Source organism: Chiloscyllium plagiosum, unplaced genomic scaffold (assembly GCF_037043375.1).
Source record: "Chiloscyllium plagiosum isolate Xiang-an unplaced genomic scaffold, Cpla_swu_hap1 HiC_scaffold_22, whole genome shotgun sequence".
In the NCBI taxonomy this organism is placed as follows: domain Eukaryota; kingdom Metazoa; phylum Chordata; class Chondrichthyes; order Orectolobiformes; family Hemiscylliidae; genus Chiloscyllium; species Chiloscyllium plagiosum.
The window spans coordinates 8,380,820-8,397,280 of NW_028270160.1; the positions used below are offsets into that span (position 1 = coordinate 8,380,820).

General features: G+C 43.2%; 1 protein-coding gene and 1 long non-coding RNA gene across 5 annotated transcripts in view; one reads left to right on the forward strand and one right to left on the reverse strand.

Moving 5' to 3' along the window:
- Positions 1-16,461, forward strand: part of wbp1la (WW domain binding protein 1-like a) — a 121,379-nt gene that overhangs the window by 65,537 nt on the left and 39,381 nt on the right. The window contains exon 2 of one of the 4 annotated variants that reach the window (XM_043713048.2): positions 6,762-6,801. The exons of 2 other annotated variants lie outside the window; for them this stretch is intronic. In XM_043713048.2, coding sequence (XP_043568983.2) covers positions 6,775-6,801 — 27 coding nt within the window. In that variant the 5' untranslated portion in view covers positions 6,762-6,774. Of the gene's footprint in view, positions 1-6,761; positions 6,802-9,912; positions 10,030-16,461 lie in introns of those variants that run through there. One more of the 4 variants, XM_043713045.2, reaches the window with a different exon arrangement.
- LOC122561336 (uncharacterized) lies at positions 2,115-15,100 on the reverse strand. Its single transcript, XR_006314993.2, has 3 exons — positions 14,704-15,100; positions 4,765-4,976; positions 2,115-2,550 (listed from the first exon to the last, which is right to left on the reverse strand). It is a non-coding gene; the product is annotated as an uncharacterized LOC122561336 (long non-coding RNA).

Below are 16,461 nucleotides of genomic sequence, written 5' to 3' on the forward strand. Positions count from 1 at the left end.
CTGGGTGAAAAAGGATGAACTGACTCTTCTGATTCACACAGCTCCTTTGTTCATCACAAGAAGATTAATTCAAAAACCGATTTCCTCCCTTGTGGAAACTTATTTCCTAGACCCAAAAGAACTTCCTTTTAAAATGATCCAATTTAGCCAGGCTTTCTTGAGTTAACGAAGAGTGGATTTATTAATTATCAAATGCCAGAAGAATTAGAAGAAGCAGGTCCACTGGGGCGGCACAGTGGCTCAGTGGTTAGCACTGCTGCCTCACAGCACCAGGGTCCCAGGTTCGATTCCAGCCTTGCAACTGTCTCTGTGGAGTTTGCACATTTTCCCCGTGTCTGTGTGGGTTTTCTCCGGGTGCTCCGGTTTCCTCCCACAGTGCAATGATGTGCAGGTCAGGTGAATTGGCCATGCTAAATTGCCCATAGTGCTAGGTGCATCAGTCAGAGGGATATGAGTCTGGGTGGGTTACTTTCGGAGGGCCGGTGTGGACTTGTTGGGCCAAAGGGCCTGTTTCCATACTGTAGGGAATCTAATCTAAAATGTTCTATAAAGTGATATTTAGATCTGTCTTTGAATTAGTCACTGGACAGGTAGTTACATGTGGCCATTGCATTGGGGGTTACTGATAGTGTTCCATTGGTCATTGAGTAATTGCTCTCCGGATTCAGTTTTGCTGTTTGGTTGAGATTCTGTTCTGATTCCTTTTGACTGACTAAATTCCAGCTTTTAGGGAAAGAGAGCTATTTGCTTCTGTACCCCTTTGTCTTGTTAATTGTCTTCTAGCACTCAGTGAGAGAATCCTTCCTAACTGCAACATGGATGACTAGGAGTTAGTTATTTGACTGTGACCTTCACAAGTATGCTAATACTTGCACCAAGGTTAGTACAACCCTTCAAAAAGGGGGAAGAGGCAAGTCAAAACAGATTGGACTGTACTTTTGTAGTCACAAGAAATCAGTGAGGGGCTGACAATTTTCTGCTCATTGGACTCTTTCCCCCCCCTCCCCCCCCCCCCCCCCCCCCCCGTTGATTATGTCTGAAAACTGTACACATTTTGTGTATTTTTTTTAAAAGGGAAAAGTACAAAGGTATCTTAGCATGCTCAGTTCCACCAACACACTCCAGTAGAGTTGCAACAGCGTTTTTAACCCTGTCCTTCTGCTTTTCCCTTTTAAAAGAAAAATACACAAAATGTGCATATTGGGGATATAATCTACAGGAGTTGGCTTGGCTGTTGAGCAAGAGATTGTCAGCCTCTCATTATTTTTGTAATCACAAGAAATCACAGTCCAATCTGTTTCGACTTGCCTCTTCTCCTTTTATGAAGGCTTGTTGTTTTAAGCTCCATCACATCCGTAGACATGACATGCTGTGGGTGTTCTCTCCATGCAGCCACTTACTTTGTATCCACAGCCATTTCTGGCTGTGTCAGCCCTTTTTTTTTTTTAGAAAACCACCATTATGAAGTTACACATTTAAAATGTCCACAGTACTTAAGGATTCTGACCCGTGGCTGTGACAATATGAAAAATGTTTGATAATATAAGGAAATGCATGCTTACTTATCAGCGAGATTAGTTTACCTCTTTGTTGCTGTACTGTATGTGGTACTTAAATCAACTCTTTCTTGAACAGCTTTGGTAGCTGTGAGTCTGCCTGGTGATTGTACTGCTACTCATTGTTCCATCACACGCATACCCCTCCCAGGTGAGAGACAGTCATCTACTCTGTGCTGCAGATTTGTGACTGCTTCAGCCTCCGAATTTGCATCAAGGCAGTCTTCTGTTGCAAGGCAATTAGTTAGTGCTGCACACACTGAAACACAAACAGACAGACGCACACACTGAGACACAAACAGAGACAGAGGCATACACTGAGGCACGGATGTGCACACTGACAGGCGCATGTGCGCACAAATATACGCGTGCACACACAGACACACACAGATAGATATATACACAGAGACATACACCGAGACACAGGCTGACATTCACGTACATGCACACACCCCAAACCACAGGCTGACGGACATAAACGGACACGCGTGCATGGACACACACACTCTGACTGTACACATGCACGCGTACACACCCTGAGAGACAGACAGACAGACAGACATACACAGACACTGACAGGTGTGCGGGTGCACACACACTCAAACACACACACAGGCCTCCTGCACCAAACAAAAGACATGCCAGACATCAGTGGGCAGCCGTTTAGAAGCCAACAGTCCAATCGAGGAGCGTAATGATGGGGGTTTGATGCGATAGATGCAGAAAAGCTACTTTTTCTGGTGAGGTAATCCTGAATAGGAAGAGCACAAAACGAAAGCTGGGTCAGTCAGAGGAGGCAGCAGGGAACATCTTTTGTCAAATCTGTCCGTTCCCCCAAACAGTTGTGAATGTTGGGTCAAATAGAAACATAGGAACCGAAATGAAATCTCTGTAAATCTTAAGAGTTTTATATAAAACAAATAACTGTGTGGATGCTCGGGATCTGCAACAAAAAAAAACAGTTGCTGGAGAAACTCAGCCGGTCTGGCAGCACCTGAAAAGAGAGAGAAAAAAAAAGTTAACATTTTGAAGAAGAGTCACTGAACTCAACGTTAATCTTTTTGAGCAAGTTGCTATCTGGCACTGACAGTTTTATAAAGGTAATTTAAGTGGTTTCTTCCCAAGGGAAAAAACATCCCCCTATTTTCTCGAATTGAAAGCATGTCTTGGAATCACTTGGTACTTTGTGGGCGGCACGGTGGCACAGCGCCAGACACCCGGGTTCAATTCCCGCCTCGGGCGACTGACTGTGTGAAGTTTGCACGTTCTCCCCGTGTCTGCGTGGGTTTCCTCCAGGGGCTCTGGTTTCCTCCCACAGTCCAAAGATGTGCAGGTCAGGTGAATTGGCCATGCTAAATTGCCCGTAGTGTTAGGTAAATGTAGGGGTATGGGTGGGTTGCGCTTCGGCGGGTCGGTGTGGACTTGTTGGGCTGAAGGGCCTGTTTCCACACTGTAATGTAATCTATCTACTCTCCAGCCCTGAAGAAGGCTGTTTGGCCCATTGTGTCTGTACCAGCACCCTGAAAAAGCTGCCATTCCCCTGTAACCCTGCAAGTATTTCCTTTTGACTTTTAATTGTAATGCATTTAGCGTGTGCATGGCATTCACAAGAAGCTGAGAATAGTGTGTTGGGTGAAGTCTGATTACAGCCTTTGTGGTGATGTTCGATTAAACCCTGCAATAGATAGGCATGTTTTTGTGGTTTGTTAGGTTAGCTGGCATTGCTCCTGGAAGGAAGGGAGGCATGCCTACTGGATTTAGACAAAAAGAAACTGAAGCAATTATAATCCAAGTAAGTAATCAATGTCTGCTGCTAAGTTTGTTGAGGTTTAAAACTTGAAACACCCACAGTTCACTAGTATTTCTTGAATACATTTCTTGTATTCTTTGGAGAAAGCTGCACCGCTTAGGGTCCTTCCCTTTAAAAACAAGGTTCAAACAACTGCAGCATTTGATTGTGTGCCATCTTGCTTTGCCAATTCATTTTTGCCAGTTCGTCAGTCCTCCTCTGAGGAAGTTCAGTTTTTACATGGTTCTGTTCATTGAATGAAAGAAAAGTGCAACATTTGGGAGAGGCTGTTTGGCCAATCACATCTGTACTGGAACCTCCATAGAAACATCTAATTAGTTCCACTACCTGAGTGTTGCCTCATTTCTCCAATTAATCATCCAGTTCTTTTTTAAAAGCTGCAATTAAATCTGTTTCCACCACCAACCAATAATCCATTCCAAATCTAACCACAATTCTTTCCAGAAAACAAGCTGTTTTTTTTCTAATTGCCTATCCTTATTTTGTGAATGACACTGATTACCAGGGACAGAAATTCAACCACCCCTTTATTTTGTTCTAGCGCAAACTCTCAAGATTTTAAACATCTCTGTCAAATCTTCTCTGGTCATCTCTGGTGTAAGGAGAACAGCCCAATTCTCTGCAGAACTGCAATCCTGCATCATCTGAATCACTTCAGTAAATCTCATCTGCGCCATCTGTAGATTTTTTTTCTGCATTCTTTATTCATTCATCGAATGTGTTTCTCTTTGCACTGTAATCATTTGTTACCCATTCCTTAATTTCCCTCAAACTGTGAGTGCCTTGCTAAGGCCATTTCAGAGGGCAGTTGAGTCAACCACATCACTTAAGGTCTGGAGTCAAATTAGATTAGATTAGATTAGATTACTTAGTGTGGAAACAGGCCCTTCGGCCCAACAAATCAACGCCGACCCTCCGAAGAGCAACCCTCCCACACCCATTCCCCTACATTTACCCCTTCACCTAACACTACGGGCAACTTAGCATGGTCAATTCACCTAACCTGCACACTTACCATGGCTAACCGACCTCGCCTGCATATTCCTAGACGCTATGGGGCAGTTTACCAATCCATCTAACCTGCACATCTTTGGACTGTGGGAGAAAACTGGAATACTTGGCAGGAGCTCACACAGACACAGGGAGAACATGCAAACTGCACTTGCAAACAGTCATCCAGGCCTTTAATTGAACCCGGGTTCCTGGCACAGTGAGGCAGCAGTGCCAACCAGTGAGCCACCTTGCTGCCCTGCTGTAATGCATCCTGTAGATGGAAAACACTGGTCTTATTTATCAAACCTCTGGTTCTCAGGTTATGATCTCCATTACCACTTTAATACTTCCATGAAATTGCCCTGGAATTTCCAAAGTTGATATACATCTATAATGTAAATTTACCTTGGCCAATTTAGTTTTTGTTCCAAATGTGCAGGTATTAATAATCCCTTTGGCATTGCTGCTTAGACTGTGCAAGGATACACACCAGCTCTGCAGCTAACCTCCAAAGTTAGTTGTTGGATGGTTTCTGACCAAAATGGTGATGCTTCCAAAGACTCAATCCTCAGAGCCACCTGGTGGCTGAAACTGGAACTCCAGCATAATCATTGGATCTGGCAGAATTTAATGTAAAGGGAATACAGTAAATTCAGACATAATCTGCAGGAAAGGAAATAACTTTTAGTTGGCAGGACATGCATAGATTTTCTAAAATCCTCTGTTAGTGTCCTCTTTACAAATTTCTGTTGAAACTTCTTATTTTTAAGGTATGTGGTAACATTGCTTCCCCCCACCCCAATTTTCTATTCTATTTCAGCAAAAGGTTTTGTTGCTACTAGTAAACATTTATTGTATAGCTATGCTTGCTGTCAGAACATCCATGTTTTTCATTGTTCCTTCACTGCCTAGGTCTCCTGCTTCTCTGTCTCTTTCCTCTTTTTTTTCCACTCCTTTCTCTCTCTCTCTCTCTCTTTCTCTCTTTCTCTCTCTCGTCTTCTCTCTTTTTCTTCTCCTCCTTTAATATTCTAAAAGCTACCTTAATGAAACTTTTAGATTAGATTACTTAGTGTGGAAACAGGCCCTTCGGCCCAACAAGTCCACGCCGAAGCGCAACCCACCCAGACCCATTCCCTTACATTTACCCCTTCACCTAACACTACAGGCAATTTAGCATGGCCAATTCACCTAACCTGCACATTTTTGGACTGTGGGAGGAAACCGGAGCACCCGGAGGGGACCCACGCAGACACTGGGAGAATGTGCAAACTCCACACAGTCAGTCAACTGAGGCAGGAATTGAACCCGGGTCTCTGGTGCTGTGAAGCAGCAGTGCTAACCACTGTGCCACCATGCTTTTATCACCTGTCCTAATGTTGATTTATGAATTTGATGTCAAATTTGTTTGACTTCATTTAAGCGATTTTGGATCTTTTATTTTATTGAACGAGGTACACAGGACAAATTGATTTTGAATAATCTTTTTAGTACTTTTTGGAAAGATTAAAATCCATGCAGTTTTTTTTGGTTTTTAAAACCATGAGCGCACTGGCAAAGGCTGGCATTTATTGACAAACCCTAATTGCACTTGAGATGGCTTAGGACAACCACTCTCTCCTTTTAAAGGAGCTACTGAAGCAGCGCCTAGTGTGGAAAGAGGCCGTTCGGCCCATTGAGTCTGCACTGAACCTCCAAAGAGCATCCTACCCTTTAAGCTACTCTATCATGTGGCCCTTGCAGTGCTTTTGGCTGAAGAATTCCATGATTTTGACCCATATCTTTGACATGGAAAGTCATCAGCTATCTCTCGGCTGAAGTTTCTCACAGTTCATTTTACAGTGTATTTAGCACCGGCATAGTCTCTGTATTTACAGTTTGATGGAGGATGAGATGTCTAGCCTTCACAATTGGAGTGAGAGGCACAGGCAGGGAGGAAAGCAAGAGCTGATAGCTGAGAGGCTGACTAATAGAACTGGTTAGGTCTGTTTATGGCTGTAACATTTGGAGGAGTGAGATATTTTAGCTTTCGGTCATAAATAGCCCTCAGACATTAAAGATGTTTGCTTGTTTATGCCCTTGGGTATTAGACGGTAATTACAGAGTGGTGTCTGCAAAACAAATTCCAGTCATGTTTTTTGTACTGCTGCCCCTCGATAGTGAAACAGCTGACTTGTGGTTGTGATGATGGTGTACAGTGATGTCATTCATTCTTGGCTGTTGCCAGTGTTACCAATCCCCAACAGTGTCCTACGCGATTCCTGTCTGAGACTATTGGCTGACGTTTTTCTGGCTCTTTTACAAACTGTTGAAAAATAACATGCAGTGAGCTGAGGGCTGCAGATGCTGGGAAGTGGTTACTGCATAAAGGTGACTGAAGTTCAGTTTTCTCATTCTTTACCCAGGTTTGAGTTCAATATGCCTTTCCTTCTGAGTTTGAAACAGGTAATTCTGCTGATGTTTTGCTTTTCACCCGGAATTTGCAATCCAACCCAATCCAAATCCTACCCTGTTATACCCCCCCCCCCCCGCTGCCTTGTGTGTTTGACTTGATTATATTTCATGCTTGATTTGAGTTTTATCATTTGTCAGCATCACCCTGCCCTGTCAAAATAAAATATTTGTTTGGCATGCATGACTTTGGAACCTCAAACCATAACACTGCATTGTTAGATTTTAAATAAATCAAGAAGAGACATTATTAAAATTTGTATGGTGCCAAGATTGATGATGTAAGCATGTGAGAGTCCTTTATTTGACCAAATTGGAAAGACTGCGCACAACGTAGAGGATGACTTGGATGCTGCACGGGCTTGTTTTTGTTGAATTTGTGATGTTTGCACCTCCTGAGGTATCTGTCTTTTTCTCACTGCTCTTGGTAATAGCATTTTAATTCCTTCCTTCCTCCCCAATTTCCATAATAATTACTTCCCATATCGCGCACACTGTTTCATTCCCTGCTTAAGGCAATGCCGTTACCTAAACTGTTAGCATCCTGGGGTCACTAGAAAACTGCACTGGTTCTGCCAAATAAATACAACGGTTACAAGAGTAGGTCAAAAGTTAGGAATCCTACAATGAGTAACTCCTGACTCTCCAAAGCCTGTCCACCATTTAAAAAGTGTAAATCAAGAATGTGAGGGAATACCCCCCACTTGCCTGGATGGGTGTAGCTCCAACAACGCTCAAGAAGCTTGACACTATCCTGCTTGATTGGCCCCACATTCACAAACATCCATTACCTCCCCTACCAATGCTCAGTAGCATCAGAGTGAGCCATCCACAAGATGCACTGCATTCACCAAAGATCCTCAGACAGCACCTTCCAAATCTAAGACTACTTCCATGTAGAAGGACAAGGGCAGCAGATAGATGGGATCACCACCGCTTGCAAATTCCCTTCCAAGCCACTCATCATCCTGACTTGGAAATATGTTGCCATTCCTTCACAGTTGCTGGGACAAAATCTTGGAATTGCCTCCCTAAGGGCATTGTGGATCTAACACAGCACTTGGACTACAGAGGTTCAAGAAGGCAGCTCACACCCACCTTCTCGTGACAATTAGGGACGGGCAATAAATGTTGGGTTAGCCATAGCCACATCCTGCAAGCAAATTTTTAATTACCAGTGCAGATTCAATGGGCCAAATGGCCTCGAGTAGTTATTTCCATCTTCTGCAGTTTGAAAGAAAAAATAAAGTTACATTTATAGAAACCCTTTCCACATCCTCAAGCCACCCCAAAGCATTCCATCTCCAATTTCTGGAACATAGTGCAACTGGTTGTTGTGTTTGCCTAACAGCAAGGTTCCCGAAGCAGTAATGACTTAAATAACCAGCCTCACTCTTTTTCATGGCACCTGGTGTAGAAATAAAGCAAATTCATTAATGATTTAAAGAGATTTGAACTAGTATTGGAATGTGTAGGAATCACAAGGTATCAGAACAGTGCGGGGAGGTGATGCAAATTAGAAGAACTCTTTCAAAGAGCAAGTACAGGGATGGTGGATGGAATGGTCACCTTGTTCTCTTCTACAATTTAGAGGCTGACCAAGGTGCTAGGGGAAAGCTCCTTTCTCTCAAGGTGGTACCACAGGATCACTTCCATCCACCTAAAGGAACAGATGAAGCCGTAGTTTAATGTCTCACACGACAGACAGCATCTGACAGCGCAGTGCTCCCACAGACAAGATGTGTGCCCATTTTACTGGAGCAAGTCCTTAAACTCACAATCATTTGGATTCTGAGGTGAGAGTGTTACCACTAGGTCCAGGGATGAAAGGTTAGGAAGGAAATTGGCAAAATTTGATGCAGGTGGAATGATCAAATCTGGGAGACAGGTTTTACAAGGTGGGAATCGATAAGGAGCGAAACAAAGACCGAAACAAAAAGCAATGGGTAAACGAGATTTGAAATAAATTGTTGGGAAGAACATTGACATGGCTTTTAAAAAATGGGTTCAAGTGGCAGTTAGATACGCTCTTGGAAGGAAAGGGAATTGAAAAGTATGGTGAGCAGATGGAATTGATTTTCTTTTTAAAATAAAGGTGAGGCTTAATGGATCTAAGTGACAGAGCACTTCATCTTTCTGTAGGTACATGCAAGTCAAAATTGCAGAAGTTCCTGTTGCCCACGGAGTTTAAAAATCATGACCGTGGCTTGTCCCTACCATCCTTCCTGCCACCTTGCGAAGGTGTAGACCCCTTCACACTGTCCTGTTCTCATTGCACATAACAATACACTGTGACCACTTCTCAATGCTCAGTGCTTATGCCCCTTTGTCACAGTTAACCCACTGGAGTAACTCCTCTCATAACGAAAACTCAGGCTGATTCTCTTTGTTCTTCATTGCTCTCAGTGCTGCATGTCTACAGATGTTAACTATGGTATTATGAAACTTGATACATTTTGTTTCTCGTACAGGCTAAAAACAAAAATCAGTGTGGGGATTTTTCTCATCTCCGTGGCTATTTTCACTCATTACATTAGTTTTCATTTAAGACACTGACAGCAGATGATATACTGTTGTGATATCATTAGAATGCTGCTTGTTTATCATCAAACTGTCATGTAAAGTGGTGAATTTCAGGCCAGCCTATTGCATTGTCCCTGACCATTATTACCCCCAGTCATTCTTCTCTTAATATCCAACTGGAGAGAAAATACATGTCACCCAGTTTATTATAATTATAAACAAGCAATCTTAGAATGTCCTAAAGGTTACCATTGAATAGGATTTGATCTGGACCAGCCTTGTGAATGCTGTGGTGACAAGAGCAGATGAGAGGCTGCGAATTCTGCAGCAGGTGATTCAGCCCCAAAGCCTGTCCATCATTTATAAGGCCCAGTCAGGAGTGTGAAGGAATTCTCCCTACTTGCCTGGATGGGTGCAACTCCAACGACACAAGTTTCACACATCCAGCATGCTTACTTGGCATCACAGGCACTGCATTTGCAATAGTTTATGTCATCGAGTAACTCACTACGCCACCTTCAACAGCAGCCTCCAAACCTGTGACATCTACCATCCAGAAGAACTAGGACAGCAGCTGTATGGGGCACCACCGTCTGCATGATTCCCTCCGAGCCTGTCACCATTCTTATTTGGAGCTACATCAACGTTGCTTCACTCTTGTTGGGTCAAAGTCTGGCAACTCCCTCTCCAAATGATACGGTGGGTGTACCTAGATCTAATGAACCACAGCGATTGCAGTTAGTAGCTCGTTATCACTATCTCCAAGGGAAATGTGAACCTACATAAAATGCTGGCCTAGCCAGTGGTTCCCACGTTCCATCTACAAATTGTTTTTTTTTAAAAACTAATGTGACTGCTCAGAAGCAAGCCTTTCGAATCCTGGAATCCCCACAGTGTGGAAACAGGCCCTTCATCCTAACAAGTCCACACCGACCCTCTGTAGAGTATCCCACCCAGACCCATTCCCCTACGTTTACCCTTGACTAATGCACTTAAACCTACACATTCTTGAAAACTATGGGCTAATTCACCTGACCTGCACATCTTTTGATTATGGGAGGAAACTGGAGCACCTGGAGGAAACCCATGCAGACACAGGAGAATGTGCAAACTTCACACAGTCACCCAAGGCTGGAATTGAACTCAGGTCCTTAGCAATATGAGGCAGGACTGCTAACCACTGAGCCACCATTGCAATCCATTCATCTTATTGTCTGTGCTGACTTGTTAATAAAGCTCTCCATTTAATTCCACTCCTCTGCATTTATCCCAAATAGCCAATGTTTTCAAGGATTTATCCTATTCCATTCTGAACCTTTATAATTGAATTGTCTTCCACCAGTCTTGTAGAATTCCAGATCATAAAAACCCACTTAAGAGTTTCCTCATCTACCTTGTGGTTCTTCACCCCATTATCATAAATATGTGAACACTGATTACTCAAATCTGACTAGTCATCATAACTCTACTTTGCTCAGATTATCGAACCCTTCCAAGCTCCTCTTTAAATTCTCCGTATTCTAATGAGAACAATCCTATCTTCTGTAGTCTCTCCCAGATAAATGAAGTCTCTCATTCCTGGTATCATTCTGATAAATCTTCTCTAAAGCAATCTGGCACCAAAAGCTGTTTCTCGAACAAACTGCAGTTGTCAACTGTATCTGTTTGAGAATCCAGCCTCACCCTCAGCTGCTGAAACCCTCATGCTTTTGTCATCTTCTGATGCAACATTCCGAATGCTCATTTGCTGTACTTCAATTCCTAAATCACAATGACTGTGTTAGGACACACATTAAATCTCACACAACTTCAAGGACAATTAGGGATGAGAAACAGCTTCTCCAAAGCAATCACCATTAAATGGTATATTTGAAGATGCTAAATCCCATTTGTCCAGAACTATATAATGAGTTCATACTATTGAACTGTTCAACAATAAAGAGAAATTGCCTATCTCTCTGTTTAGCAATTCTGTGGAGAGAGAGAGGAAAACAATTGTTAATGTTTTGAATGCAAAGACTCTTGTTTGGAATTGGATTTTTCAGTTCACTTTGGGTTAACGTAATCATGCTTGATTGTTTATGAGACTCTGGCAGCTCATTTCATGAATAGGATGCAGCTGTTGAGTGAATGTGTCTTTTGGCCTTCGTATCATCTTGTTCTCTAATTAGCCAGTGGGAGTAGACTTGACAGGAGACTCCCCCAGAATTTTCCTGTTCTTCCTGCACAACAAGTTTTGTTTTATTTTCATGGAATGTCAGTGATCCTGGTAATACTAGCAATTATTGTCCTTCCCTATTTGCCCTTGATTAGGTGTCAGTGTGCTGAATATTTGGAATAGCTTGCTAGGCCATTTCAGAGTAACTACCAGTCAATGTCATTGCAAGGGTCTCCCAATAAAGGCATGGATACCATGTGCTGCCTTAACCACCTTCTATAGCTATCCTGCTCCATTTAGGCCAGACCAGGTAAGAATGGTACATTTCCTTCCAGCGAAAACATTTATGACCCTACTGGAAGGAAGTCTATATAATTGATAGTAATTTTGAGTGCCATTGATGAGACTAGAGTTTATTCCAGACTTTATTAATAGAATTTAAAAGCACCCAGCTTCCTTGGTGGGTGTGAATTTGTTTCCCAATCATAAGCCCAAACCTCTGGGTCACTATTCCTGCCACATAACAACTGAAGGAATCTGAAGAAGGGCTTATTCCCGAAACGTTGATTCTCCTGTTCCCTGGATGCTGCCTGACCTGCTGCGCTTTTCCAGCAACACATTTTCAGCTCTGATCTCCAGCATCTGCAGTCCTCACTTTCTCTACATAACAACTGTTACCATGCCTCTATTTGGCGTACTGCCATTCGACCAGGTAAGGCAATTCTCAAGGATTCTATGGTTGACTCATAGACATTTACAACATAGAAGGAGGCCATTTGGCCCACTGTGTCCATGCCGGTCAGCAAGGATCTGACTATACCAATGTCATCTTCCAGATCTTGGAGGCTATGGTAATACAAGTGAATGTCTAAATGCTGCTGGCATGCGATGACAGTTTCTGGCTCAACCACCCTCTGTGACAGAGTGTTCCGAATTCTCACCACTCTCGGGGTGAAAGTATTTCTCCTCAAATCTCTCTTGATCTTTGTCCTCTCAAATTCAATCTGTGTCCCCTAGTTATTGACCCCTCCATTGGAATAGAAGTGCTTCCTTATCCTCCCCCTCATAATCTCATACACCTCCTCCAAGGAAATCATCCCCAGCCTATCCAGTCTTTCCTCACAGACTGAGACCCTCTAGCCCAGGCAGTATCCTAGTAAATCTCCTCTGCACCCTCTCTCATGAATCCTATCTCTGCTATAATATAATGACAAGAACTGCAACAAGTACTCCAGTTGTAGCCTAATCAGCATTTTTTTTAATACAGTTCCAGCATAACCTCCCTACTCTTGTATTCTCTCCCAATAAAGGCATGCATCCCATATGCTGCCTTAACTACCTTGTATACATAACCTTCTCCTTCCTGGGGTCTGTGGGCATGCATACCAAGGTCCCCTGATCTTCAGTCTTCTAATCTTCGTTTCATTCATTGTGTAATCCCTGGCCTTGTTAGCCTTCCCCAAATGCATCACCTTTATTTTCCAGGTTGAATTCCATTTTCCACTACTATCCCCTGCTGACCAATCATGTTAGCCTCCTACAATTCCTGAAATCTTCCTCTCTTTTTGCTATGAAAACTGATGGGATGGTAAGCGTGTCCTTCTTCATTTGCCCTACATTTGAAGTCCAAATCATTAATGTTCACAACAAATAGCAACGGTCCCAACCAGTATTTGTTTCTCATCCCTAATTGTCCTTGAAGTTGTGTGAGATTTAATGTGTGTCCTAACACTCATCGTGATTTGGGAATTGAAGTACAGCAAATGAGCATTGGGAATGTTGCATCAGAAGATGACAAAAGCACGAGAGTTTCAGCAGCTAAGGATGAGGCTGGAATCTCAAACAGATACAGTTGACAACTGCAGTTTGTTCGAGAAACAGCTTTTAACAGGAATGTGTTGCAATAATTTCAGTCACTAGTTCTGCTTGCTTTCCAGTTTTAAAATAAAATCCAATAAAACCTGCTGCAGTTCATGAAATAGACTTTATCATGTACTGTTTGCTTAAAATAGATTTATAGTTATTGCATCAACAGAATCCAGTAATCCTTCCTTGGATTATTTTAACTTAACTATTTTAACCAGGTTTTTTGGATTTAAACTTTTACTCAATTCTTCTTCAAATCTTCCTTTCTGTAGGTTCAAAATTGCACTTCTTCAGTTTTTCTCCCCTAACTTCAACATTTTTGTTCTTGTGTATCCTCTCATGTTTATGTGCAAGACACAGTCCCTCATTTACTCACCGATTATGTAACATTTATCATTCTCTGACTGTAATTCCTATGATAGCCCTCACCACTCCCACTGAAAGTGCCAAATGTCCCTCTGGTCTCAAATTCTCTCCACTGGCCTGGATGGATAAGGCTCCAACAACCCTTATATTTAACACTGTGCTGGACAGAGTAGTCTGCTTAATTTGCACCTCACCCCCCCACCTTCAATAGTCCCTTCTTTCACCGTTAATGCACAGTTGCAGTGGTCAAGGGCATCAAATGTTCAGGAACGTCACCACCCGCAAGTTCTCCAAGTTGCACACTTTGTCTTGGAAATATAATGCCTTATCATCCCTGTTTCTGGGAGTCTATCTGCCCCAAGGACTGCAGCAGTTCAAGAAGGCAGCTCAGCACCATCCATCTCCAGGGCACTTACCTGAGCAAGGATCAAGAGAAGGCCGTTCGGCCCCTCTTGCCTGCTCTGTCATTCAATAAGATCGTGATTTTAACCCCAGCTCTACATTCCTATATACTCCTGATTCACAGTGAAGAATATATTTACCTCTGCCTCACAAATATTGAAAGATTCTGCATCCCACTGCCTTTTAGAGGAAAGGAATTCCAAAGATACTCAAACACTTGAGATATGTTTCTCATCTTTGTCGTAAATAGTTACCCCCTTAAAGTATCAGATGGGTTGCTGGTGTTAGCCGGGGGGCAAACAACATTACAGTAAGTGTCTCGGGCCCCTTTCCCATTCTAGGAATCACAGGATAGGATCAGCGCATGCAACCAACCCTGATGATCATTCTTCCACACTAAACTCCTCTTCTAAGACCAGAGGAGCAGAATTAGGCCATTCAGCCCATCGAGTTTGCTCCACCATTCGATTATGATGGAAATGTTTCTCAACCCCATTCTACAGCGGCCTTCCTGTAACCTTTGATCCTCTTACTCATCAAGAAACTGTCCATCTCTGTCTTAAAGATACTCAACGACTTACCCTCCACAATCTTCTGTGGCAACGAGTTCCACAGGATCGTCACCCTCTGGCTGAAGAACTTCCTCCTCATCTCAGTTCTAAAGGGTTGTCGCTTCACTCTGAGGCTGCGCCCTCAGTTCGTGGTCTCTCCTACTCGTGGAAACTCCTTCTCCACATCCACTCTATCCAGGCCTCTCCGTATTCTGTAAGCTTTAACGAGATTCCTTCTGAACTTTGAGTACAGACCCAGAGTTCTCAACCACTCCTCATATGACAAGCCCTTAATCCCCAGAATTATTCCTGCAGACCTCTTCTGGACCCCCCTTCAGTGACAGCACACCCTTCCTTCGATATGGAGCCCGAATGTGGTCTGACCAGAGCCTAAACCCTATCAGTGTCATCTTCTCTCCTCCGTGGATATCTAGCCTTAACTTAAAAGCATCAATACTTGTTCTCTCAGTCAATCTGGATTAATTTGATAAAATTGTTGATACTTTAAACTGGGAACTGAGAACAGGTGAAAATGTTAACCTAGGCAAATATTCCGTACCATGCTGGAGTGTTGCATTGCCATGCAAATGACAATCCAAGCAATTGTCAGTCCCATTCTCTTCCCACAGCACCCAATAGGGTCTCCTTGGTCCCCACTTCCCATCAGCATCATTAGCTGCCCTTCTACACCACCTCCTGTGGGAATGCCACCACCAGACACACACTCCCTCCACTCCCACACCTTTCCCTGTGACGTGCTGAAGGTTTAACACCTGCCCATTTACTTCCTCCTCAATATCCAAGGCCCTAGACACACCTTCCAAGTGAAGCAGAGATTTACCTGTCTTTCATTCAATCCAGTCGACTGTATTTGCTGTTCCCAATGTGTGTCCTTTTGCTCTGGGGGAGGTGAAATACGGGCTGGGTGACTGCTCTGCCGGCACCTACATTCTGTCCACAAAAATGACCTTGAACTTCTGGTTGTCTGCCAATTCAACACGCCACCGTGTTCCCACCAACATTTCTGTCTCTGGCTTGCTGCAGTGCTCCAGCAAAGCTCAGAGCAAGCTGGAGAAACTGCACCTCATTTTCCGCATAGGAACTCTGTAGCCTTCTGGACTTAATATTGAGTTCAGTAAATTATTAGAGCCTGGGCACCACGTTCCATGTCCTTTTCCCACCTCCACATCCCAGGCCTAGTCAATGCCAATCCATTTTCACCACCTTATGAGCTTTTTTCCTACCCAGGCTCACAATTATCCATTCCTTTATTTGCCTGACTGTCTTTCTCTCCCTATGGTTTCCATCTTCACCTATCCACTCATTCCTTTCAACACCCCCCCCCCCGCCACCAGCCCAAGTCTTCAGCGTATATCCCACCTTTTCTGAGCTACAATCAGTCTTGAAGGGTCACTGGACCTGAAATGTTGACACTGCTTTCTCTCCACTGCCAGACCTGCTGAGTTTCTCTAGCAGTTTCCGTTTTCATGTCTGTCCTGTTCTGTTGGTTCAGATAACTATTAACTATCTCCTAGCTCTATTTCAAAAGGAATAGAGTATTCACAGAGAGCCCCAAGATGCTGTACAAAGGAAACTGTATTTCAGGAAATAATCAAAGTAAAATCTCTTCGTTTTGAGTAACTCCAGCATTTAAGAGCTTGGAGGAATTTCTCAGGGATGGGAAGTGTTATACCAGTGACTTTCATTTTACCCTTTTAACTTTAAGTGAAATTTGTCTGGAAATGTTGAAGTTGGTTTTTTTTGGTGCAACTTGCCAACCTCAAAATT